This window comes from Eurytemora carolleeae, unplaced genomic scaffold (genome assembly GCF_000591075.1).
Source record: "Eurytemora carolleeae unplaced genomic scaffold, Eaff_2.0 scaffold350, whole genome shotgun sequence".
Classification (NCBI taxonomy): domain Eukaryota; kingdom Metazoa; phylum Arthropoda; class Copepoda; order Calanoida; family Temoridae; genus Eurytemora; species Eurytemora carolleeae.
In genome coordinates, this window is record NW_019396254.1 from 88,601 (window position 1) to 113,173 (window position 24,573).

The 24,573-nt window shown below is 33.5% G+C and overlaps 3 protein-coding genes across 6 annotated transcripts; all 3 read right to left on the bottom strand.

Moving 5' to 3' along the window:
* Positions 1-7: 7 nt before the first annotated feature.
* LOC111699456 (diacylglycerol O-acyltransferase 1) lies at positions 8-8,600 on the bottom strand. Of its 3 annotated transcripts, none has more exons than XM_023470140.1 (17): positions 8,497-8,600; positions 7,929-8,018; positions 7,508-7,616; positions 7,015-7,079; positions 6,798-6,879; positions 6,129-6,192; positions 5,061-5,167; positions 4,380-4,444; positions 3,884-3,939; positions 3,531-3,834; positions 2,548-2,610; positions 2,311-2,416; positions 1,929-2,164; positions 1,564-1,686; positions 1,341-1,403; positions 1,009-1,073; positions 101-215 (listed from the first exon to the last, which is right to left on the bottom strand). In XM_023470140.1, the coding sequence occupies exons 1-17, from the start codon at positions 8,577-8,579 to the stop codon at positions 121-123; spliced, it is 1,776 nt and encodes a 591-aa protein (XP_023325908.1). In that variant the 5' UTR covers positions 8,580-8,600; the 3' UTR covers positions 101-120. The 3 variants fall into 3 exon arrangements, with proteins under 3 accessions (XP_023325909.1, XP_023325908.1, XP_023325907.1); XM_023470139.1 differs by having other exon boundaries at positions 6,798-6,882; XM_023470141.1 differs by lacking the exon at positions 3,884-3,939 and having other exon boundaries at positions 8-215; positions 3,531-3,812; positions 6,798-6,882.
* On the bottom strand, positions 8,537-20,192 carry LOC111699455 (KAT8 regulatory NSL complex subunit 3). 2 transcript variants are annotated; one of them, XM_023470137.1, is made up of 23 exons: positions 20,106-20,192; positions 19,769-19,886; positions 19,361-19,703; positions 18,959-19,035; positions 18,354-18,443; positions 18,016-18,063; positions 17,517-17,608; positions 16,829-16,955; positions 16,373-16,456; positions 15,842-15,962; positions 15,470-15,540; positions 14,906-15,004; positions 14,347-14,452; positions 13,224-13,655; positions 12,486-12,584; positions 11,550-11,624; positions 10,931-11,036; positions 10,524-10,594; positions 10,287-10,347; positions 9,906-10,043; positions 9,556-9,794; positions 9,260-9,494; positions 8,537-8,966 (listed from the first exon to the last, which is right to left on the bottom strand). In XM_023470137.1, the coding sequence occupies exons 2-23, from the start codon at positions 19,877-19,879 to the stop codon at positions 8,720-8,722; spliced, it is 3,072 nt and encodes a 1,023-aa protein (XP_023325905.1). In that variant the 5' UTR covers positions 19,880-19,886; positions 20,106-20,192; the 3' UTR covers positions 8,537-8,719. The 2 variants fall into 2 exon arrangements, with proteins under 2 accessions (XP_023325905.1, XP_023325906.1); XM_023470138.1 differs by having other exon boundaries at positions 9,556-9,741; positions 9,853-10,043.
* On the bottom strand, positions 20,160-24,488 carry LOC111699458 (uncharacterized). The gene is made up of 9 exons (XM_023470142.1): positions 24,363-24,488; positions 23,704-23,862; positions 23,410-23,528; positions 22,964-23,155; positions 22,805-22,878; positions 22,501-22,565; positions 22,244-22,303; positions 21,566-21,624; positions 20,160-21,318 (listed from the first exon to the last, which is right to left on the bottom strand). Exons 1-9 carry the CDS (start codon positions 24,450-24,452, stop codon positions 21,249-21,251), a joined length of 888 nt encoding a protein of 295 aa, XP_023325910.1. The 5' UTR covers positions 24,453-24,488; the 3' UTR covers positions 20,160-21,248.
* Positions 24,489-24,573: the final 85 nt, after the last annotated feature.

Sequence of the window (24,573 nt, forward strand, 5' to 3'; positions counted from 1 at the left end):
TTTTAAAATTCAAAAAACGTATAAAATTTAAAAGCTTGAAAACATATCACAGTAGGTAAATAATTAATTAGATTCATACATACTCTTGATATAAAATAAAATTCCTTTTTAAAATATGATTTAAATTTGTAATTTCCCAAAACTCTCGATATGATCTCTTCCGTAGTGAAGAACCACAAAATCGTGAAAGTACGTCATGATGATCACGGAGTGTCCTAAAAAATAAGATATATTAATCTTTAGATAATTGTTAATATTTGCCGTTATTATTATTATTAATTGTTATTAAATGACAACCCGTCGTTCAGTGAAGTTGGGGCCGGCGCTCCTGTCCACCGAGCGTGTCCATGGACAATGCCCCACATTGTCCCGGAAGGAGACTTATTGTTGGACGGTCTGCCCCGAATAGCCCATTAAAAATATTTCTTAATAATATTTTTTTTTAATATCAATGTCGTTACAATTTTACTTAAAATTGAAAGAAATAAAGAACTCTATTTTTTAAATTATTGAGTAATTTATTTAATAACCTTTTTATGCTAATTAAGCTAGAGACATGATAATACTTTTGAAGAAAATAGGAATTTGGGAATTTCACAGATTCCCATGTATTTGGGGAAATTACGAGCTTCCCAGGCATTTGAGGAATTCCCAAAACTTCCCAAATTTGAGGGTGGTATATTTTTAAGAATTCGGATATTTCTCAAATGACTTGATGTTTGGGTAATTCCCCAAACCACTGGGAATTTGGGAAATTTACCAGATACCCAGGCATTTGGGAAATTTACTATTTTGACTATTTTTTAATTTGCTATCACTCCCCCAGCTAGAGACTAGAGACTTTAAGTTTTGAAAAAAATAGTAAATCCGCGAAATTGTTAGTTTAAGATGTACGAAGAAAAAATGGCGGCGTGAAAAGCAACATTATTATTATTATTATTAACATTCAACCTATAGTCAAAGGATCATGATCCCAAAGGACATTAAAAAGGTAAAATTATAAATTACCAATAATCAAACAAAACCACATCATCATGTTACTGATCCTCGGACCACACTTTTTCTCTACAATTCTAAAAAAATATTTATATTATGTCTAAAGGAAATGCAAAAGTAATTTTGAATGACTCTCGATGACTCGGAAAAGTGTTAATTTAAGTGAATTTCTCCATTGTTTTCAAAAAGCAGAGAAACCACGAATGAAAATAAACAATCGGTAAATCGGTCATTGCCATCTTTACATGAAGGGTCACTTAAAATAACGTTAACAGTCCCTTTAAAGGGTACCGTGGTGAATGGTTGTGCACATCTCTTTAAAAAAGTGTTATTAAAAATAAAACCTTGAAAAGAAGATTATTGGAACCTGCACCAACATACCCAACCCTAACGAAACTTTAAACATCCTGAAAATAATTTGAGAGTTTTTATAATAAATAAATGTGGTCAGTGGTCACTATGGTATTTAGTCGTCCTCTGGGATCCATGGATTACATTTTTTTTCATGTTTTATTTGATTGATTTAATATTTTTCTTACATATTTCTGTTGACTATTAATTTCTAACCTGAGAGGAACAGAGGCGAGGTATTCATGAAAAAAAGCTGAAACAAAGAAAACTGCCAGGATGGAAGTAACCTTGGAGAACCCAGAGCACAGCAGAGGTTTATAAACATGTCTTAAACACCATCTAGGAAAAGCAGTTGTAAGAAAAAAGTGAATCTAAGTGGCAAAGTTTTAATACAGCGGAAACCCCCCTTTTTGCTCTCAACAATATCATTAAAACCTTCCCAATCATTAGATAGTAAATCAAGTTTCTTGAAAAAAAAATAAACGAAAAAAGAAGAAGAAAACAATTAAAATGATTTTTGTCATAACGGGTGGAGGAAAATATTATTTTCTAGAAAATAAATACCCCTGGTAAAATTCTACCTGTGAACCGGGAGATTCCAATTCTTCCAGAACATTTCCAGGTTGGTCGCGTTCCACCAGCATTGGAAGAAGCTTCTGTCCGCGAACTGAAGGATCTCCGCGAGTATATTGAGGAAGGAGTGGAAGAGAATGTAGAAGCTGATCAACCACATCAAGTGATTAGGGATCGCGAGCTTAAGTATCCTTTCTAGTGCCAGGGGTACGTTCTGATCCATCTTGGAGAACGGTATCAGGGCCTTGAAACAGAGGGATAACATTTTTATCTCTAAGAATTTTCCTCCTATGCACGGAAAGGGGGGAGAGATTAGAAGAAAAAAATCCCCTCTCAATTATGCTAAACGAAATATACAAAATTATTTTTAAAGAAAATGTATACCCCTACCTTTAAAGCTGAGGGTATCAAGTATTGTTGGAAGATGCTCAAGCAAATGATTAATCCAAAAATCATTTCAAGGACTCGGTTCACTAGAAAACTCAATCGAAATCTCCTTAAAATAAGATTATGAAATCTGGACAATCATAAAATCATAATATCAAAGAAAAAAAGAAAAATTGGAATTTAAAAACATGTTTTGGAGGGGGGTAGTAGAATGTTGAAGGTTTAATTCATGTTTTGTACCTTGTTCTAGGAAAGTTAATTTCATAACAAAGAGTCGGTGCAAACCAGAAGTAGTAAATATCTCTAGAAACAGAAGCATAAAAATTGACTTTTTAATTTTAAAACACTTAAATATAATATTGTTTTGTAATAATTAGATTATCGTAAGTTTTTGAGGAAAACGATATCTTTTAACGGGAGAAGTATAAATAATAGTAATCACTCTGTGTACGTTTGTTTGGTGGTTTGTTTTGGGTGTTTGTTTTGGTGGCTTGTTAAGGGTGTTTGTTTTGAGTGCTTGGTTAGAATGTTTGGTTTAGGTGTTTGTTTTGGGTGTTTGTTTTGGGTGTTTGTTTTGGGTGTTTGTTTTGGGTGTTTGTTTTGGGTGTTTGGTTTGGGTGTTTGGTTTGGGTGTTTGGTTTAGGTGTTTGGTTTAGGTGTTTGTTTTAGGTGTTTGTTTTGGGTGTCTGTTTTGGGTGTTTGTTTTAGGCGTTTGTATTGGGCGTTTGTATTGGGCGTTTGTTTTAGGTGTTTGTTTTGGGTGTTTGGTTTAGGTGTTTGGGTGTTGGGCTTGAGTGTTAGGCTTGTGTGTTTGGTTTGTGTGTGTGGTTTTTGTGTGTGGTTTCGACAAAGCCGAAACAAACCTATAATTGGTCGAATATGGTTATATTTTTGGTCTGTTCTGTTTATAATTGTTATAATTTTAGTGTAAAAAGTTAAATTTTTAGCCAAAAAAATATATTTGGCTTAAATATTGTTTTTTAAATGGTCGAAATAAGTTTTATTTTCGGCTATAAAATAGTTACATTTTGGGCTAGAAAACATATATATTTTTGGCTAAAAAAATTGTTTAATTTTTGGTCGAAAATGGTCATATTTTTGTTTGGTTATATTCATCGTCTGTTATATTTTTGTCAGTTATATTATTACCGTTATATTTTCCCCGCCAATCATCAAATTAAATCATCTAAATCATTTTAATCCTTTAAAAAGTATTTGCTTCCCTAATATTAAGATTGTCGGGATAAATTACATCTTTTCTTTCTTGACTTGCTAACTTATTCTTCATTTCGGAGAGTTCTTGAGATAAATCTAGTGCTGCTGGTGATAGTGAGGATTGGAGCGGGGAAGGTGAACCAGGATTGTGTTTAACATTATCCAAGTCTGATCCAGAAGGTTTAACGTCTCCAGCAGGACTGATGGAGTCCGGGGAGATGCTGTAGAAACGACGTCGCCGCAAACCATTGGTATCCGCTGCTGGAACATTTGTCAGAGCAGAAGGTTTTCTGATCAATAAATCAACATAAACTGAAGAAGTTAGGTTTAATGGACATTTAATAAAAATATTCACTAATACCTGTATACGCCCCTGGTGCAAGCCAATGTAGATTTTCATACAAAACTATTGGAAAACTGGAAGACAAATAAGTTAAGATTTGACCCAATGATCATAAAAAAAACAGCAATTGAGCAGTGTGGAAAACCAAATTTCAAAAAGGTAGATTTTCCAAACAAATTGTAAAAAAATAAACATTCGATTGCTTAAATATCGTATTTCTGTTATTGTCTTCCTATTACACAATTTTATGAGTCTCTCTGTATTATATTACATACAAGCTGGAGAGCCCGGCGTTGCCCGCGGAATTTTTTTTCTTTCAAATATTGAGAAAAAAATGTTTGAGTTTTTTTAGCCTATAACCCCCCCCCCCCCGGCCACCCCTGAGTGTCTACAAAAAAATTTAGCCCAATCGGTCCAGCCGTTTGGCCGGCTATAGGCAACATATATATGTATACGAATGTCTTGTTTTATTATAAAGAAGATATCGAGATAAGTGCTGTCTATGTTAACTTTCCTAGGAGTTTCACATTTCACAGATTTATTGGTTTTAATAACGGCATCTCTACACCATTTGTTTACCTAAAAATTAGTTCAGAAATTTAAAAAATCTTACAAAAATGATAACATTAGGGAAGTTTTATGTCTTCAACTTATTAAATCTACGACAAGGAACCAGTGTCCGAATTTAATGAATTCAAGCCGCGTCTCAAATATCCCAAAAACCGGTTTCAATTGAGCGCCGGCTTTAACCTTGAAATATTTTAAGTAGAACCAACCATACTTGAGCCGCGGCTTAAATATGAACCGCGGCTCAAATTCTTTATATTCGGCCTCAGATTTAATGAAAAGTGAGATAAAGTTGAACCACAATGACTAAGTTAATCCACTTCTTTCAACAACATATCTTAATATTCATAATCCAAGCTCAGTCTGCTTGAAGCTTGCGTTACATTTATATTTTTTGCCCTTACCACATAATAAATGTGGAATCTTTTCTAGAGATTACCGACATTTTCTTCTAAATAATCAAGAAACGATTCAAAGGTATAATTAATAATTAAAATCATCTGTATCATTTTTATTAAAAGTAAGAACGGAGACGACATTCATTCCACTTTTTACAGATTATCACGTTCAGATTCTGTACATTATTTGAATAAAAAATATATAAAAAAAAATTAAAAAGAAAGATAACCTGGACATAGCTGACCAGTTTCATGAAGAGACAGCTGTACATGGCACAGAGGATAAGCGCATTGATGAAACTTATGGAACATTTATGGTTTATGTACAAAACGGGAACTAAAACATAATAATTGTCATCAAATAATGGTCATCATGTGTCAAGTTTAAGTTTTCACGTTTTTTTTGATATGTTTTAATAAAAATTTATGTATTTTCATTTTAGCGAGAAAAAAAATCAAACATTTTTAAACGAATCAAAAAGCATCTTAAAAATTTTTTTTAAGAAAAGAGCAAGAAGGAAGAGGGAAAAATATAAACCCCGGGAGTGAAATAATAAATACTGTAATGATGTTATGATTTTGTTGATCTTTTACGATCAGCGGTTCAAGGGATTTTAAGATCGTTGCGATCATAGTTATCTAGGGGTACTATATTTTGCAAATCGATCGTATAGTATTTTCTTTCTCAATGTTTGTATGAAGTAAAATAAATTATAAAACCGTCTCTCGGAATATTTGACGTATGAGTTGTTGCATTGAATTTTTTATCATATTCTAGAATACAACATTTCAATATTGACTGGCCATAGAAGTCAACATTAAAGATGAATTAACATACCGGAAGTTATACATTAATGAATTAACGGACAATCTTTAAAAACAAACTTTCATGCCTTCTTTCCAAAAAAAAAATACCTACAATTACAAAGCCGTATAAGGCTTACAACCTTTAAGAGGGAGAAATCCGATTCCCAACAAAAAGGACAAGATAATGTGAATCAGATATTCCACTTTTTCCATGTTGGGTCATATGAAAATACCTTCGCAGAGCTGGCGATTAAAAAAATGAAGAAAATACGACTAAGGTCTAAGCTGTTGTTGGGCCTTATTACGGCTTGAGCTTTCGGATCTAAGTTGCATCTTATTTTCCACCGAGTTGAGTTCATAAAACCGGTGTAATATCGTATTTGGCGGATTTTCATGGTATAGGAATTGGCGCATTCCGGGTTTAAAGAATTACGACCCGAGTCGAATATTTTAAATCGCGGACTCAGTTATTTATGCTAAGGAAAACTTACATATTAGAAGAGAAAGAAGATTTGCGATGTGAATAGATAACGCATTCTTCCAGCTAATCTTCTCCTAAATAATTTCTTTTTTCATTAAGAGGTTGCAACCACAGCAGTTGGTATTCGCCGCCATCAAATATTGTCGGCGGCAGCCAAATCAAAATGTTACGCCATCGGTAGCAATCCTCCCTTACTTTACGTTTTTTACTTAAAAACTATTTAACGAGAGAACTATATGAATTGATAACCAGTTTTTTATTAATGACCTCTATTTTTATCCTGAGTTTAAGGATGAGTAAGAGAGGTGGTTGAACTATTTAACTGTCATTATTTGAAATCAAAAGGTTAACCGAAGTAGCTGAACTCGGTTTATTTCTTTCACTTATTTCTATGATAATTTCCATCTTTTTATTTTCTCTTATGAATTTAAAATAGACTAAGCTCAAAGGTCAAAACAAACAAATTTTTTTTTATTATTATTGAAATCTATCAGTTTAGTTATATAACTGGCATTTCGATTAAAAAAAACTTTAAACACTTTTTAGAAATTCTTTTGTGCTAACACTTTTCAGAGTAGAGGGGAAAAAAGTTAGGAAATTGAAGCCTCAAACTAAATGTGTAATAATTGGCAGTTGACTTTAAAAGTTAGATAAGATTTAGAGTCCTCCAATTTGTTACCTGTGCTAACCCCAGCTCAGTTTTGAGCGCTACAATGAGAGGTAGATTTATGTACAGGAGAAGAGTTAGAACAGGATATTCTCTACTTCACAAGTTTATTTATCAATAAATATTTAATAAATCTTTAAAACTCCATAGAAGTCATCTCCAACAGCGGTTTTCAGCTATAAATTATCTTTGTCGTGTAAAAATTTTGCTAAAAAGATAAAATAAGTTCCTGGAGGGCTGTATCTGTCCAAAGGCCGCGTTAATCCACAAACTGGGCTTAATCCTTACCCCAGTCTAACAAAACATCATCAGTTAGATCAAATATGGACGTTTTTCTTAAAATTTTAAATAAAACAGCTTTTAGAAACTGATTTGTTTTCAGGAATATTTTTTAGAATTATTCATCCAGAGCGTTTTACTCGTTTCCCTTTTTATTGGCAACTGTGCAAATAAATATATTTTTGGAATTAGAAAATCATTTAGATAAGATTCATATAGCTTACAGATGTCTCTAACATCCATAAACTAACCTTACAGTTTAAGACGTTATTTAACAGAAATAAATAAGCCTGCGTCGAGTGCACTGTGAGTATGCCATGTACCCTATACGCATGTCACGTGAATTTATTAATATTTTCTAAAGAGCGTCCGTGAGCCGCGCATGCGCAACCATTGTAAGCGAACAAATTTGCACCGAAAGATAAGGCATGATGCGTCTATTCCTTGTTGATGTTCTCCAGGAACATCTTAATGAGGATGAGGGAGAGAAGGACGGATGCCCAGCTCGGGAACCCGCTGCAGTTCCAACCCAGCTCCTGTAAACCCTGATCTCTAAAAGATTAATGTTAAAAAAAATTGTATCCCATACAATTGAGAAATCTTTTGGGGGGGCCATGACAAAAACTGTTTAAACATAACTAAAGTAAGGGAATATTAAATAAAGTTAAATATAGACTTTTTAAAAACATTATAAATCTTGAAAAATAACCCCCCCCCCGTTCTTTTTGTAAGTTATGTCATGATTTTGATAAATGGTAAAATTTTGATTTTTTTTAAATTTCTGAAAAATCAAAGAAACCCCTGTGCAAGATGAAAAAAAAGCGTATAAAAGTAAAAAGTAAGGGAGTGTTCCCTATTATGTACCGTGGTCTGTGTAGCGGGCGGTCTGAACGCAGTCTAAACAATCGTTCACGAACAGTCCTTGCCTCCTCAACAACAGACGAGGACATAGTCCTGGGAAATGAAACGAGTAAAATAGGGGAAATTTTAAATTGTCAATACGCTAATAACAACTCGTTTTTAAATAATAGATGCTATATCAATAGGACTATTGGCCTAACGTACAATTGCACTAATCAGCTGTTCACAAACCGGTGTATGGTCCATTTGTTCCAATAAACTATATTTAAAAAATATATATATATATTTTTAACACACTGGCATTACCATTTTAGAGATCTTTGTGTCGTAACCTAACCTAACCCTCCAAATAATAAGATTACATGATATAATTTTTTGTGAAAAAAATACTTAAAACTTTAAAGGAGGAAATTTTTTAAAAATCGAAAAGTTAGTTTAATTAAACATATAATTGTTTTGAACGTTATTCCAAATTAACATTAGTCCAAACGAACGTTAGTCCAATCGACCATTTAACCAATTGATATGACACTAAATAATACATCAGAAAAAGTTTTTTGTAATTTTTAACCTTTTAACCGGAGTTCGTCTTCTGAGGTCAGAGCACATAATTTCTGAAATTTTACAGTTAATTATAAGTTTTATTTCACGCATTGAGGTAAAAATAAAAAAGCTGATAAATTCATGATCATTGGCAATTAGCAGAATACTTCAAACTTAAATTACATAAATCTTTGTATGAAAACTGTACAAAGTAAAAATGACCGAAAAACACTGTACAATATATATGTATTCTATGATTTATCTCCCACAAACCCCGACAAACTGGCCAGTATCTGTGCCACGTCCTGACGTTCTGTTACAGCTTCCGGTTTCTTCACTTCCGGCTGTGGAGTGGAGACTGGTGTAAAACCGGAAGCAGGTTGACTGGAGACCGGAAGTTTTCCTGGTGAAGTGGATGAAGAAGATATGACGGATGTTGGTTTAGATTGGCTTTGTGATTGGTTTACAGGTGTGATTTGCAATGAAGATCCACCAGGCCTAATTAAAACAAAAATAAAAAGGTGTCCATGAAGGGTTTATAGGATTTTGTCCGTGCAGATTAAAGACTTATGATCACTGATTATTACAACCAAAAATTCTGATATTTTAAACCTCCTCGTATCAGAAACAATTAATTTGAATCAAAAACTGTTATACAAGACCCTTCAAGAATTCGACATGTTTAAAAAGACTTCAAAACCCTAATCACCCTTATAAGTAATAGTATACTTTATACACTTAAAAATTCTTTCGAGAATATCAGAACCAAGCAAAATACTTTGCTTTCCTACCTTGTCGTGGGTAATGAAAGATTGTTAATAGTGTTCTTCCCCGCCTCACCGGCCGGTACAGATATGATAAAGAGCTTGTCCTGGCCGCTCGGTCGGCCCTGTACACCTTGACCACCTTGTACCGGACTGACACCCTGGTTAACCGGTAGAGTTTGCTGTACCAAACTGCCAGGCACCCCAGCTGGTCGCCCCAATACGTTATTTTGGAACTGACTCGGGGCTTTCGGATCACTCCCTATAAACATAAATGGTTTAAAAATCATAGTTCTTGAAGCTTAATTTTTTTATTAACAAACCTTCAGAGCTTGATTGATTGAGTGCTTTGTTGCTCTTCGCCGCATACTGAATTACTCTCGGAGATGAAGCTAGAGAACCAGTTACTGTTCCTGAACTTGTCCTTGATATTCCACTAGTAGAGGAATACGAAGGAAGCAATAGTCTGGGATTAGTTGGTATAGCCGACAGCATTCTTTGAGGAGTAGGTCCCCTCGGAGTTGGACTTAGTACAGGCGTAGGTCCCCGAACGGTGGACGTCCTGATGGCAGAAGTAGGCCCCCGTGGTGCATGGTTTCTGACTATTCTTTGAGGAGTAGATCCCCTTGGAGTTGGACTTAGTACAGGCGTAGGTCCCCGAACGGTGGACGTCCTGATGGCAGAAGAAGGTCCCCGTGGTGCATGGTTTCTGACAGGTCCCCATTGGCTAACAGGAATTGGTCCTCGAACAGGAGAAGGCATCCTGCTACTGTTCTGGATTCGTACTCCAGGAGGTGGAGGAACAGGAGCTCTGTAAAAGTTAATTAAGATTAAACCCACTTTAAAATCATTTCGGTTCAACAAAAAAGTTAATTTATCACAATTTTAATTAAGTCATGATCTTGTCAATCTTATTCATAAGTACAATGACAATTGAATTTTTTTTGTATTGGATACTAGCAATCTCGATCTCTTGATTAACAAAAGATCGATAACAAGGATTGACGTGAATATCCACAGTACAAGAATTCCCATCTCAGTTAATAATCCAAACCTGATTTGAGGACTCAACATAGGGTTGGAAGATCTTACTCCTGCAAGCTGTGGTCCTCCAGCTTAAAACAAAAAAATGAATTAAAAATTCAAACATAAAACAACCCTAGAAAGGTAAGATGTTCTTTCTGCGTCATTATTAAAACAATCAATTCGTTTTTCAGAAAATTGTAAAAGTCCCATCCATATATATATTATATACACAATACAGGAGCTCCTCCTCATGACTGTCTCCTACCTGGAGTAAGAGCAGGGTGGGTATGTTGACTGGTTACTGGAGATATTGTTGTAGGAAGAGATATCGGAACCCTGAATAACGAGAATATCAAACAATTCTTTCTTCAGGTGGGTTTTCCAAATCACAAAGGTACCAATGAAAAGATATCTTTGTTTTCTCTTTAAAATCTAATAATTTTAATCAAGTGATAAGTGATAAGTGATTTTTTGATGTCACAGACTTTTTTTTACTTCAACAGTTTTCAAGGTAGAGGCGATTTTTTCCTGGACATGATTGATTACAATATGTTATTTTAAGTGCACGGTTGTTAAGCGGACATGACCCTCTTTAAATGGATGCTCACTTGAATTTACATGAATGTTCCCTTTAATCTACCTGATGGTGAGGGGAGGTGGTGAGTAATCTACCTGATGGTGAGGGGAGGTGGTGAGGTAGAATCTGATCCTAGGGTGGATTGTGGAAGTGGAGAGGAGATGGATAATAATCCGGGAGGAAACGGATTAGATCCAACAACTAAAAAAATGTAATTTATTGAAAGAAACAGAATTTTGTTAATTTTTTAATATATAGTCCTAGTTATTCCCGCCGTTCACCCGTGCTAGGTTTAAAATTTGAATCATAATTTTGGTATATATATAATATAAATATATATTTATGAGCTAAGAGCTTTATGATGTAGATTTTACTTAATTTAGAGAAAATATAGTATTTGACAAAAAACATGTAATTTTCGCCTCTTAGGCAGTTGAGAGTTTGAACCAATGAGAAAATTCAACAATTTTGATCTGTTTCGTTAAAACAGGAATCTTGACAATAAGCATTTATAAGTTTTCTGAGAAAAGGGTAGAAATTTTACCAAAATACTGAAGTTTTAAGGATCTTTATAATAAAATAATAATATTATTTGAACCATCGCAGCTAGTGTTGGTCGTTATGTCTATATTTTATTTCAGGGCCAAAATCTGGCATTGTGTGAGAAAAGCAAATGTTTTCTAATTTTTTTATTTTAATAACGTGAAGTAATACCTTGCGCAGGAAAACTGGTTCCTATCTCTGCTGAAAGGGATTTGCGAGCCTTCTTTCTTCTTTTCGCAGGGGAACCTAAACAAGAAGATTTAAAATTCGGTGATGGTGATGGACCAAACCTCTGTAGAGTAAAAAAGTAGATGTTAGTTCCACATTTATTCAAAATATATTTCGGTCTGGGTTGACCCTCGTCCGTTCTAACGATATAATAACCATCAAAATCGATAAAAAAAAAAATAAAAAATGTAAAAAATCACAAGAAGATAAACAAACAAAAAAGATTATTCAAAATAAAAATTTGGGCTGTCAATTGGACATAATGGAAACGAACTCAGATTATGAGATGGGAAAAAGATAATTTGCAAATATTCACTTTAAAAAAAAATGTTTTAAGACAATTAATATTCCTTGAGATTGTTTCTTCACAAAGATTAAAAACAAACTGTGTAGATGTGCGTGTATAGAGTGGGGGTGGGGTGGGGGGTCGATCTAATTAACGAACTTAACAAGAAGATTTTTTAAATACATTCTGAGATTGTATGGTTAGATGAAGCGTCAGACTTCTTTGTGACGAATTACTTCAGAAATATCATTAAAAGGGAGTTAATAGCTCCCGCCCCCCCCCCTCAAAGGAAAACCCAGACCGCCATTTTTAAGGATGAGTTGTTCTGGATCTTTATTCCTAAATATTAAAAAATTCTATTCTACAGTACATAAAAAGTCACATAATTTATTCCTAACGTTCTTCAAAATCTGAAAAATTTCAGAACATCTTTAATTAATGGATCAAATAAAATCAAATCGTGAATTTTAGGGAAAGCTTTAGGCTCCATGAAACAGCCTGGAGGTTGATTTCCAGATTGTGTAACGGTTTTGCAGCCCGGATCTGAACTTAATTTTGACATTTGCTATAAATCATGTTAATGATGAACCCACCTGGGTTAAGTTTTATCGGAGTACTCCCCCCGCTTCCTGGAGCAGAACCTGGAGTAGTTGGTCTACTCCCAGGCCTCCTCTTGTTTGGAGACAAAGGACCTAAAACATACAATATTCCAGAACAAGACAAATACAAGACAGAAAATATTTACCGAAAAGAAATGTTCAACAATTATTTTATCGATTTTCACATTATCTAGAGGCAGAGCACTGTGTTAACTATAGATTCGGTGGCAAGTTCTGCGTCTAGGAAAAACTCGAGGGTCAAACTTTGCAGTCAACAAGAGTTGCTCCTTTTCCGGAAATTCACGAACGCCGAACGAAATTAGCTTGGTTTTCAGAGATTAACTGTAATTTCAACGACCTTCCATGCAAAGATGACAATGCCAGATCTCTACAACGATACCCTGAAAAGCTTCGAAGTATATATCAATGTCAAAAACTTTGAAAAATGATTATTTACAAATGTGACTTCTCTACATAAGTGGCTTGCGCATTTCTACTGCCTGAAAAAATAAAGGAATTATCCAAATTAAACATTATAAACCTGAAAAAATAAAGGAATTATCCAAATTAAACTTTATAAACCTATTAAAAACGACAATTATTGATTAAATAAATGTATCAATGATGTATGTGTGAATCAAGGATTGTCCTCTATGCACTGAGTTACTTGTCATTACACCTTTAACGTAATGGATATAATTGAGATTTTAAATAAAATTTTAAAAAATGAACCTGAACCGTCCTGGCTAGAATTATTTCTTTTCCTCCCACGGGCCTTCTTGGTCGAACTTCCGACAGACAGGATATTGTCATTGCTCGGAACGGCAAATGTAGCATAACTATTCCGACAAGAACTTGTTAAAATTCCCGCCAAAAACTCGCGGATTTCATCCATAATACTTTGATCTACCATTGACTGTGTCACACAAGCCTGGCGCTTTTTACGTTTCGTCATTCTGAGGTTGTTGTCGGCTGAACCAACTATTACTAGTCCCGTTTCGACAGGCAGGCGTTCTCTGAAATCTTCAATGTCGTCTGTGTTCGACAAGGAGGACTTCTCTCCGACAACGAACAAGGTTGGTGTCTTGATGTCTAGCAATGGGTCTCCAAGCTCTCCTCTATTCCCTGATAAGCTCATAGTTGGAAACCCCAGGCAAACCAACCCTGAACAATAAAAATGATTGATTAATATAAGATTAATTATGAAAACCGATTCAAATTTTACAAAGATTCAATTATTATATCATAATTAAAAAGAGATATGAGAAGCTAAAAACAATATCAAACACAATAAAGTTTATGTATTCACAAAGTTATTTCAACCACTTAAAAGAAGAATGGATTTGGACCGATCAATGATTGGTGGCTATGATTTAAATCCAATCAGACTGTTAAAGGGACTGTAAGCGTAATTTTAAGTGACCCTCCAAGCAAATATCGCAATGCCCCATTACCAACAGTACCCTTGAAACCTTAATCTGGTCAAAAATAAAGAAGATAAAATCGTATTTTAAACTGTTAATTGCACCATTGCTGAGCATCAGCGAGAAATACGCAAGTCACATTAGAAGATGATGAAAATTATCAGTTGGTAAAAGAAAACCAAGGCTATCTGATTTATAGCAAAGCTTTTAAGGGTACCATTGTGAATCGGGTATTGCCATCTCTAGGCGTTGAGTCACTTAAAATTACGCTTAGAGTTTTTAAGGGACGTCCTAATTCCTCACTCACGATCTACCAACCCATCAATACAACTGGTAGATCTGATACCTGCTAGTTTCTCTACTCCAGCTATATGTACTGCTATAGCAGCCCCTGCACCCCAACCCATCAATACAACTGGTAGATCTGATACCTGCTAGTTTCTCTACTCCAGCTATATGTACTGCAATAGCAGCCCCTGCACCCCAACCCATCAATACAACTGGTCGATCGGATAAATTGTTCTTGCATTCCCGAACCTTAAAAGGGAGAAAATATTAATGATTATATTTCAATCAAATGAATAAATTACCCTTAAGTTAAAGACCAATTCACATACGAATTAAATATTTAAGCACAGACCTGCCCCTCCATCCTCCCCATCCCCCACCCCCCGTCTCCATACCCTCCATTTTGGAATTTTTTGCAATACAACTTTTAAGACCTCGTGGAGTCCGTGGACCTAAGAGTTTAGCCAATAGAATAGACAAAAACTTGCCTCCAAAATTGTTGATTATCCAATGAAACCCGAAAAATCTGCGAAACCTTTAAAATATCTGTGATTTAAAAACAAAAACAGGCGGTTCGCGTCCGAAAGCCTTGTTTAATAAAAAAAAACATACAAGTTAATGAACAGTAAATTTCAGCTCATGTCTACTTATTTCAGGCCACAGAGACCCCCGATATTTCTACATATTTATTCAAAATATTACCTTGCCCAATGTTGCTGATACCATCTGATAAAGGTAATGGTTGACGGTATGATTTAATGATGCTTCTCCTTTAAACATCGGAACATTTATCACAATAACCTGCACAAAAATGTTTGCAATAAATAGTAACTACAAGATCTTCTTTAACTAGGAAACAAAAATTATGATTTGAGATAAAAACAAAAATATATTTTAAACCGATTTTTTTAAAATAAAAGTATGGGTGAAAATCTGAATAATGTCCTAATACTTTTTTTATTGAAACGTTTTTTTGTAAAGATCAACCAAATTAATATTCAACTAACCGATTATTATTGCAATGAACATAATTATTTTTCCATACACTGAGAAATATACGAACTTAGTCTTGAATTAATCAATCAATCAATCAGACTTTTACGGACGCGCTATGATAACATCGCAATCCCATCATGACTCTACTAAACTGGGATTAAAATAAGAGTTTACAACTTGCAAATTGAGCTATTAAGACCTTTTCAGAATAATTTTAATCAGTCTATCACTTTTGAATGTCTTATTTTTTTAAATTTTATCTTTTTCTACCTTTCCTAGACACCCAAGCTGGTTGTTCCAAAGTCGGAGACGACGTGACATCTTCTTAGGATCCCCGGGCCCTGGAATATACAATCACTTTTTTATTTATTAGAAATATTTGTCTTTATATTTTCTAGAAAAATTCATTATGTCCAAGAATAAATAATCAAAAAATTATACAAGTTGAACTACATAAAGTTGGTTCTCCAACATTTTGTTAAGTATTGGCTGAAATCAAATCAAATAAGACTCATAGGGCCTTCAACTCTTCAAATCAAAAGAAACTTTCAGAATTTGCAAAGTTTTCCGAGCACATTTGACTTTATCACTAAAGCAGATCTGGTTTTAATTTTGCAGCACTCGGTCAGCCATCTTTATTACCTGACGGAGCCACAATGATGATCGGATTTCCAGGTAGTTTTTCCAACCTTCTCCGGGTTATACTGCTAGCTGCAGGATCCCAGGGTCGGTTCAATAACACGGAGAAACCCTCAGCCATGATCTAAAATAATTAAATGATTCACTTATTTCTGAAAACACGTAATACCTCAAATAAAACCATAATTAAAAGATATTGTTGAATTATTTCAAAATACACAAGATATCGAAATTTTTAGAATTAGAAAGACATCTGAGGTTTGCGACAATAAGATGTTCATTGTTCATGAAAATCATAACCTTTTACCAAATAAATCCGTTTCCTGACAAGTTTCGTGGATTATATAATTTTGAAATATTTCAAATTACACATTTCTAAATTGAACACCTTATCATATTGAACAGTGAAATCTTTAAGAGTGGTAGTTTGAGGCCGAAGGCGGGGGGGGATCAATAATCTGATTTTAAATTAGGTGCCTCTAGATTTGTTGCTATAACATCGCAAACAACAAAATGTATAAAAAACGTTTTTACCTGATGAATTTTAGATTCCGAGGTTGGGTTGAGATGAAGGGTAAGCATTCTATCAATCAATGCTGGCACTTTGCTCTTTAAAGTCTAGAAATAAGCAATATATTTTTATCAAATCTAATTGTTCAGGCTGCACTATCACATGCATACAAAAATTATGATTGTTTGAATAATATGAAGTAAAGATATTCAGACTTGTCATTTCTTAAATTAAATTAAGGCCCTGCCTGTAATAATGTGTAATCCTTTTCTGCAAGTACAATTGGGCCCATAATACTATGGAATAGAAAAACGACATTTCATCTATAAACACTCCTGTGTTTCAGATTCATTGGATTTTTAATAATAATAACTTGCAAATCTTCCTATTCTACAGATTTATGGGTACTACTGTATGAACACCTATATAACATCCATCCAGGCAGCTAAGTATGGTTTAGGAAGGTATCACAAGTATACCTGTATAATATCTATCCAGGCAGCTAAGTATGGTTTAGGAAGGTATTCTGAGAACACAGAATGCAACCATTGCATGGTTTTTGTATCCCACAACACAGGGTGTGAGGACAGAACACTTCGGGCTCTCCTGAAACAGAGCATAAGGAATTCAGACGAAGTAAAAATAACATTTCTTTCAAACTTTTTTTTATCATCCTACAATTACATCTGTTAAATTCATGATTTATAATTTTGCCCCCCCTGCCAACTCAGAGAACGAAACCCATGACAAAAAAGCTGGTAAATTATTACAATTAAAGGTTTTGTCAGAGATAATTCACACTGGTATTGAATTGAATTTCTACAGCAAAGGATAAAAGTTAATGGCAGAAGTTTGCTCTGATTAAATCGTAGAAATCTCGGCCAACCCTCTTCAAAAATAACCGCCACAGAACGGAAATTGTGGAAAAGAAGGTAATTTTATGTTAACGTAGAAACGAAATTAATGGCGTCATAATGCAATTATAATTTGGACAGTTAATTGAAAACCATGTTAACAACTACAAGTGAAATGAATTTGTGAAAGTGGCACAATTGTTGCTTTAAATGTTCATTGGACTAAATATAAAATAATTAAAGCCGAGTCTAGCAGTCGTCGTCTGCCTATTCCACACTCTACAGTTTTATTGGTTTCACTGTATCAACTTACTTTGCTGATTTATCCACTGTTATTCTACGGAGTACTGGCTCGTTATCCCGGCCCTCTTGAGATAACCGGCTAAGTCTGTCCAAATGTAAAACCTAAAAATATGCGATTTTAACAGCACTTAATCGGAAGTTCATCCAGGAGTTAAAAATGTCATTTGACATCATTAAGACACAGAAAATTTTCCATTGTAAATCAGTAAGGAATTCTCTAAATTTTGTCATTAAAGGTATCTACGTCCATAAAATTAGGACTTACACCTGCCATAAAATTTATTCATGGACCCCTAAATTAAACAGGGACATATTGTGGCACAAATAATCTGAGTTGTTATCAGAGGTATATCTTTGTTCCCCCCCCCCCTTCTTCAAAAGCATTTTGAATGGAAGATTTACGAAAGTTATCTTTTAGGGAAAATTTGATCTATTTTCGGCAAAAATAAAAAAAATAAAGGTTGAGTTGAAAATGTTTACGTAATGAAAAAAAAATCGAAAAGTCCTACTTTTATCATTTTTGTGTAGAGAACTTTTTGTTGCTGTGTCCAACCATCCTAAAATAAAAAATAAAATTCTTAATGTTAAAAAAAAAATTGAGAAAAAGTCTTCTTTATTTATATGAATAGCATGAATGACATGCAACTATGTAAAATTGTAATATACATCTCCTTATTATAACCATATACAACATTTTTAACCCAAGCGGAGTGACTGGAGCTAGACCCTGAAGATTAACTTAACATATATAAGACATGATACTTTGACAGTAGGTTGATTGGTAATAATAATAATAACTGTACAATGTTAAGTGTCCATATTACAATTCCTCTTAAATCAAGATTACCTTAACAACCGCCTCCTCCCACCCTTGTCCTTCTGTATCTTGAAGATGTGGGTTGGCAAAACTAGAAAATCTCTTACACTCGGACATCGCCTTATAAACAAATCAAATGAGCACATTATGCAACGCGCGTTTTAAAAACAAATTTCGGTCGATAATACAATTTTTCGGTAAAGTAAAAGGTATAAATATAGTTGTTATGCCCAAAATTAACTTTTTTTGCAATTCACATTTTTGAAAGTTGAGTATTTTTATGAAAAACAGCAATTTTTGCTCTCGTAAAATTTCAATGTTTTTAAATTTGAAAAATGAAAATCTTCATTGGTGAGTTCTCTACATAAGTGACTTGCATATTTCTCCAGCAGGAAAAGATAGAAATTGTTATAAATATTTTGAGGCAATAACTTTCACATTATCAATCAGATAAAGGTTTCAAGGGTACCGTTGTGAATCGGACATTGCTATCTTTTCATGGAGGGTCCCTTAAAATTATGCTTACAGTCCCTTTGAGCAAGGCTAACAATTATAGATCTGAGAATTAAACAAAGAAATGTATAATATCAACCAAAACCCAGAGTAAAGAAATCTGCCTGCTGGAGAAAGTTTACCTTTCTAGCCTGCTGGGGATCGTATGGAGGAACAGGTTTGATGGGATCAAGTTCAATGTTGATCTCATCATCGTCATCTTAATAAATATCATTTATATACGTTTATCTGTTTATTTGTTTTAACAGTATTTAAACGTCCATATGGCTGAACCAGTAGAGTAAAAAATAATTGAAAATACATCGATTAGAGTTTTTATAATAAATTCTTCTCTTTTTATTCCGCTTTCTCCTTCGCTTACACCATGATGGGACATAACATAACAATAATAATAATAATAATAACAATATCAATAATAATAATAATGAAAATTATCGTGGATCCAGACCAACATCGGCCGTTAAGGGACTCAGCCAAAAATGATAGGTTCAAGATAATAAAAAATATTTATAACGTGCGCTAACCTGTAATGTTAAAGTTTGTAGTACTACTGCCAACTCGATCAGAAAACAATATTTTAGTTGGTAATGTATTGGAGGCATCTGGTCTCCAGGGTTTAGAATAGGAATGATCAAGTTGGATCAAAGCGATCAATCGATCAGTCCCAGCTAATCTTGATGCTGGTCCAACATGACGGTCTTCATCTAAACGGTATTTCACCGTCTGCTGGCGGCCAGGACTAAGAAGAGCACGTGGCGGGAGCTGTTTCACAGGGCTGATAAATTGCGCCAAATGATTTTCAGATAAATCGTACTGTGACTGCTGAGACCCAGATCCTGACAGCTGTGACAGCTCAAGTGGGGAAGACTGAAATAAATATGAAGATATTTCTGATACATTTTTATTCCGTTACAGAAAGAAAAATGATAAACCTGTAGCAATTTTCTGATCAAACCGTCGTTAGAGGAGGACTGAGGTGGATTTGAAGATCCCTCATCATTAGTATCTCCTGATCCCCTGTAGGAGGGATGTACCTGGTCCATATTTTACCTTTTAAAAATTCTTATTAAAAATTGTTATCTAAAAATATTTAGCTTCTAAATATGTAATGAGATACAGATAAGTAAGTGATAAAATGTATCCATTACTAAGATACCAACATACTAAATTTCTATTTTTTAATATGAAAATATTCTTAACATACATTCAACATTTTACAAGTGACTTGACAATTTAACCCTAATAGAACAATTACAAAGTTGTTTTTACCTGCTAGCTTATATTGTTCTTTCAACATTCCATCATATTACATAGGTTTGCAAATCTGCAATAAATAGTCCCGTTATTTGCGAGAAATATATTTGACAAATTGAAATTTACAAATATTGAAAAAAGTTAAAAAGATGAGACACAAAGACCCGAGGTTAAAATGTAAATCACGGGATTAAGCACATATCCGTATGATTTGCACTTTGCAGTTCAACGGATCAAATTAATTCCTCTTGGATATCCCGTGCGTAGTATTTAAATTCCGCACATTTCTCAAATTTCAAAAAAATGATTATAGTGAATATCGAGATCAAGTGTTTTAGAATAGAGCTATTTTAACCATAAGTTTTGACCAAAGTTTTGAGGTTTCAATTGAAACACTTAAAATTGGCAGAAATTAATTGAAATAATCAAACATTTAGACCTTTACAACTATACAACAGAGTTATGAAAATAATACTATATTCACCAGAATCAATTAAACAAAAAAGGTTTGATTTTATAAATAAATTGTCAGATAAGTTTACGCTTGATAAATGCTTAAATATCATCATTGAGAGTAAATAATTTTTTACAAACAATATTTTTTTTTTAGGAAAAAATTTGATGTGTAACATTTGCATTTAATCACAATAACTTTAATAAATACAAAGATATTTTCTTTTTTTCCAATTGTCGACACAATGACCACTAAGGGTAATTTTTGTAAATGAATAATTAGTTACTAATAATTTTTTTTCTAACTAAATAACAATTTATAGTAATTTTAAAAATGATCCTATTAGGGGTATTTTTTTGTAAATTTTGATATGACAACCTTTTTTAAGGGCAAGGAAATGCTTCATTATTACGAAAATAAACACGAGACATTTTGTGGAGGAAACGTTTTGCAAGTGCTCCAAATAAACGTTAAAATGTTGTCGAGTTGCCTCAGAAAATAAATGATTTCTCTATAAGTTCACAACATTTAACAAAATGTATGTATAACCCTCGATAATTATTAATAATAATTAATGGACGGATTTTTTAAATTTGTTGACAAAATATTTTAGCTGCTCAAAATAGCTGGGATTGATCCTTCAAACAGCTAGTGTCAACTATGCTGCTCCAAAGAACTAAAATTGATTATTCTGTTTCCAGCGATTAAGATGAATTCTGATGTTCCAAACTGTTATTACAACTCCAGAAAGCATCTGGTACTGTATCAAAATGCCTGAAATAGAATAATAATGAAATAGAATAGGATACTCGTCACAAAATCTATTTTCCTATGTCTTTGCAACCTAATTGTGTTCAGGAGAATCTATAATTTGAAGCCTTAAAGATCTAAAGAGTGCAAAGACAGAGAAGAGAAAAATAGATTTTGTGTCTAGTAATCAGATTTTTACTTCAGATACTCATCTTTTCTGAACATAATATTTAAATATATTGAATAGAATCAATAAATAAAAAATATTTACCTCAAAGTCTCCGATTCTTCGTAATTGAAATGCTCGACCACATGGCACTCAAACTCATCCTTAAAAAAAACAACGTTTTTGATACTCATTGCTTCTCTGTTTGTTTGTTGATTGTAACCGATTAACTTCAAAATTGCTGAACCGACCGGGCCAACAAATTTTGCGGAACCTTATATGATCCCAGGAAAGGTTTATGGATGGTAAGAAATTTTAAAAAGTGTCCTTAAAAAATTTCGATTTTTCAAAATCTACGAAAACAAATCGATAAAAGTGCAACAATTAAAAGTTTAAATCGAAGATAGCCTAGTTTTCCTTTGTTGCTTTTTAATGGATAAAAAGGTCTTTTCTAGGATTATTTTAATGTTAAACACTGACTTCAGTTGTCACTCTTGTTATCTAAACATTTACGAAAACGAATCCAGAATATGCCTTTTTCCGTCAAATTGTACAAAGAGAACCACAATGTGGAATCAGAAGACGATATTTTAGCATTGTTGTCGTTTTAAAGCAACAATTTTTTACCAGTTTCTTAAAAATCAGTTCATTAAGTAAAATAGTGTGTTTAATGTTAGTCTGAAGTTATCTAAAATCATAACTATATTCTAATAGTCGTTTTCATATTCTATAATTTTATGGGCCCCACTGTAATGAATCCTTAAAAAGTTAAAATATCGCTACCTGAGTAGTTTCCATAGTAAACTCTACTTCACACATTGGACATTTCCTCCCTCGTGAGTTCTAAATATATGCAAGAAATGTTTAAGTTGAATGCACCAAGAGATCTTCAAATTTTAATAATTAAAAATGTACTCAGTATTTGATCTAGTGATGAACATTTCAAAGGATAATATTTTGAATAGAAAAAAGTCTGTAAAATTAAAATCAAAATTTCTAAAATAATTTTATTTATGGAATATAGTGTGAAAATTACAAACCTGCTCGCCGGCCTTGCTTCGGGCAGTAGAGAGGGTCGCGGATATTAATGTTTCTATTTTCTGATCTGAAAATAGGATTGTCTTAAATAACTGTAAACTTTAAAAAATATCCGAACAATTAACAAACTAAGAATTGAGTATTCATAATTCACTTATTTGAAAAAAATAATTTTTTAGTAAAATATTTTTTTAATTGGAGAACACTTGCCGAAAAAATTCCTAGAAAACCATATTCCCCCCCCCCCGCCTACAAAGTTAATCTCTATAACATTAGAACCAATATTAACAAAACAAACATATTCACCGGAATTTAGTTTGTTTTGCTGCAGTACATTAAGGGCTAGGCGAAGCTTCTTCTGCTCCTTGTAAAGTTGATCCCTGTAGAAACAGAAAAAAATTATATTATGATTTTAAATTGTTATCTTAAATTCTAATTTTAGGAATATATTTAATTTCAACTTGCTTGATTGTTTTGTAATTTGTAGAAACTTGATCTACTAAACTCTTGGTGTCCTGATGAGATACTGGCACTAAAAACTCTCGACTGGAAAGAGACTCTCGGGCTTCGCTAATAGACGACTCTTGATCATCATGAAATGATTCTCTTGCTTCTTCTGATATGGAAACCAATGAGACCGAATGTGAACTTAACTCTCTAAACAGAAAAGTTATTTAAAAAATGATTTTTCAACATTTGTGGAGAAAAAATAGAAAATTTTATACATTAAAGATACATTTTACCTGAAAATTCATTTATTTCCCCCGGAAAATCATTTATTTTCCCCAATTCCGCGAAAAAAACTACAAATTTTTTTTTGCTCCGCGGAAACATATAAGATTTTCAATAAGACGGGTTGGGGAAGAAAATTGATTTCTCGGGAAAATATTCCCCAGAAATTTTGTTATTACCTATGTGATGCTATCTCCATCTGGTTCTGTAACCTCTCTATCTGTTTTGCGCTCTGTGTCTCGTTAAATTGTTTGTCTTCTAGTGTACGTCGTAGTTCAGTACATTCTATACTTTTCACCTAGACATTTAACTCTGATAGAATAATAATTGTTGAACTGACTCAATATTCGAATATTAGACAATAAATTTCAAGATTACCGTTGGAAAAAAGTTATATTTTGAGAGAATAATGTGACTTTTTTGAAAAAAAATCTATTCTTTTATTAAAATCATAAAAATTAATATCTCAAAACCTGTAAATCGTGACTCAGTTGAAGGTTTTTGTCCCTCAGCTTGACATTGGATTCATGAAGTTTTTTAATCTCGGAGTAAATATTCTCTTTGCTAATCTCTAATATTATCTTCTCTCCCTCCAGCTCTTCCAACCGTTTCTGCTGCTTCTGACATTTGTCCTGAAAAGGAATTGTTCAGAAAATCAGTCTCGCAGGTGGTGACACAAGTTAATAGAACAGATACTATTTAAGATGAATTATGAAAGGGTTTCCATGTTCTGAAACAGAGTAAGTGATTTAACTTATTATTTTTATGGACAAAAATCCCCTATCTACCGGAAACATAATGAAGAATATCTGTTTCTTGTTCCTAGCTAGAGAACCTAGATTTTTCTGAATTTGAGTCTTTACACAAAATAATAAATTTAATCCCTGTGATTGAAATTATTTTGATGAAAATTTAAGGTTAACTCTCTCAATATCAAAGATTAAAAATTAGCATTGTTAATTATGCTGAAATTTATTGGTCATGTATATAATTGATAGGAGGGGGTTAGGGGGAGCAAAAAGGGAGTAATAGAAATGGCAAAAACAAAAATCAATCTCTAGGACGGACCCCGGGGGGGGGAGGTCCAAAAATCGAATATTAGGGAATTACCCTATTCTTAATAAAACCAAACCTTTAAAGATATGATGGCCAGCTGCATGCTGTTCAAGGAGGCGGGGGAGGAGTTGGTGACAGGGCTCACACGGGCCGAGGATATCTCCATTTTTTAAATAAATCCTGAGAAAAAATAATTGCGATGTAGTATAGTATAATCGACAAATAAAATACTAAACCAGCGTAAAAGAAAAATTTGCTGGCACAATAAAATTGAAAATATTTTGTTA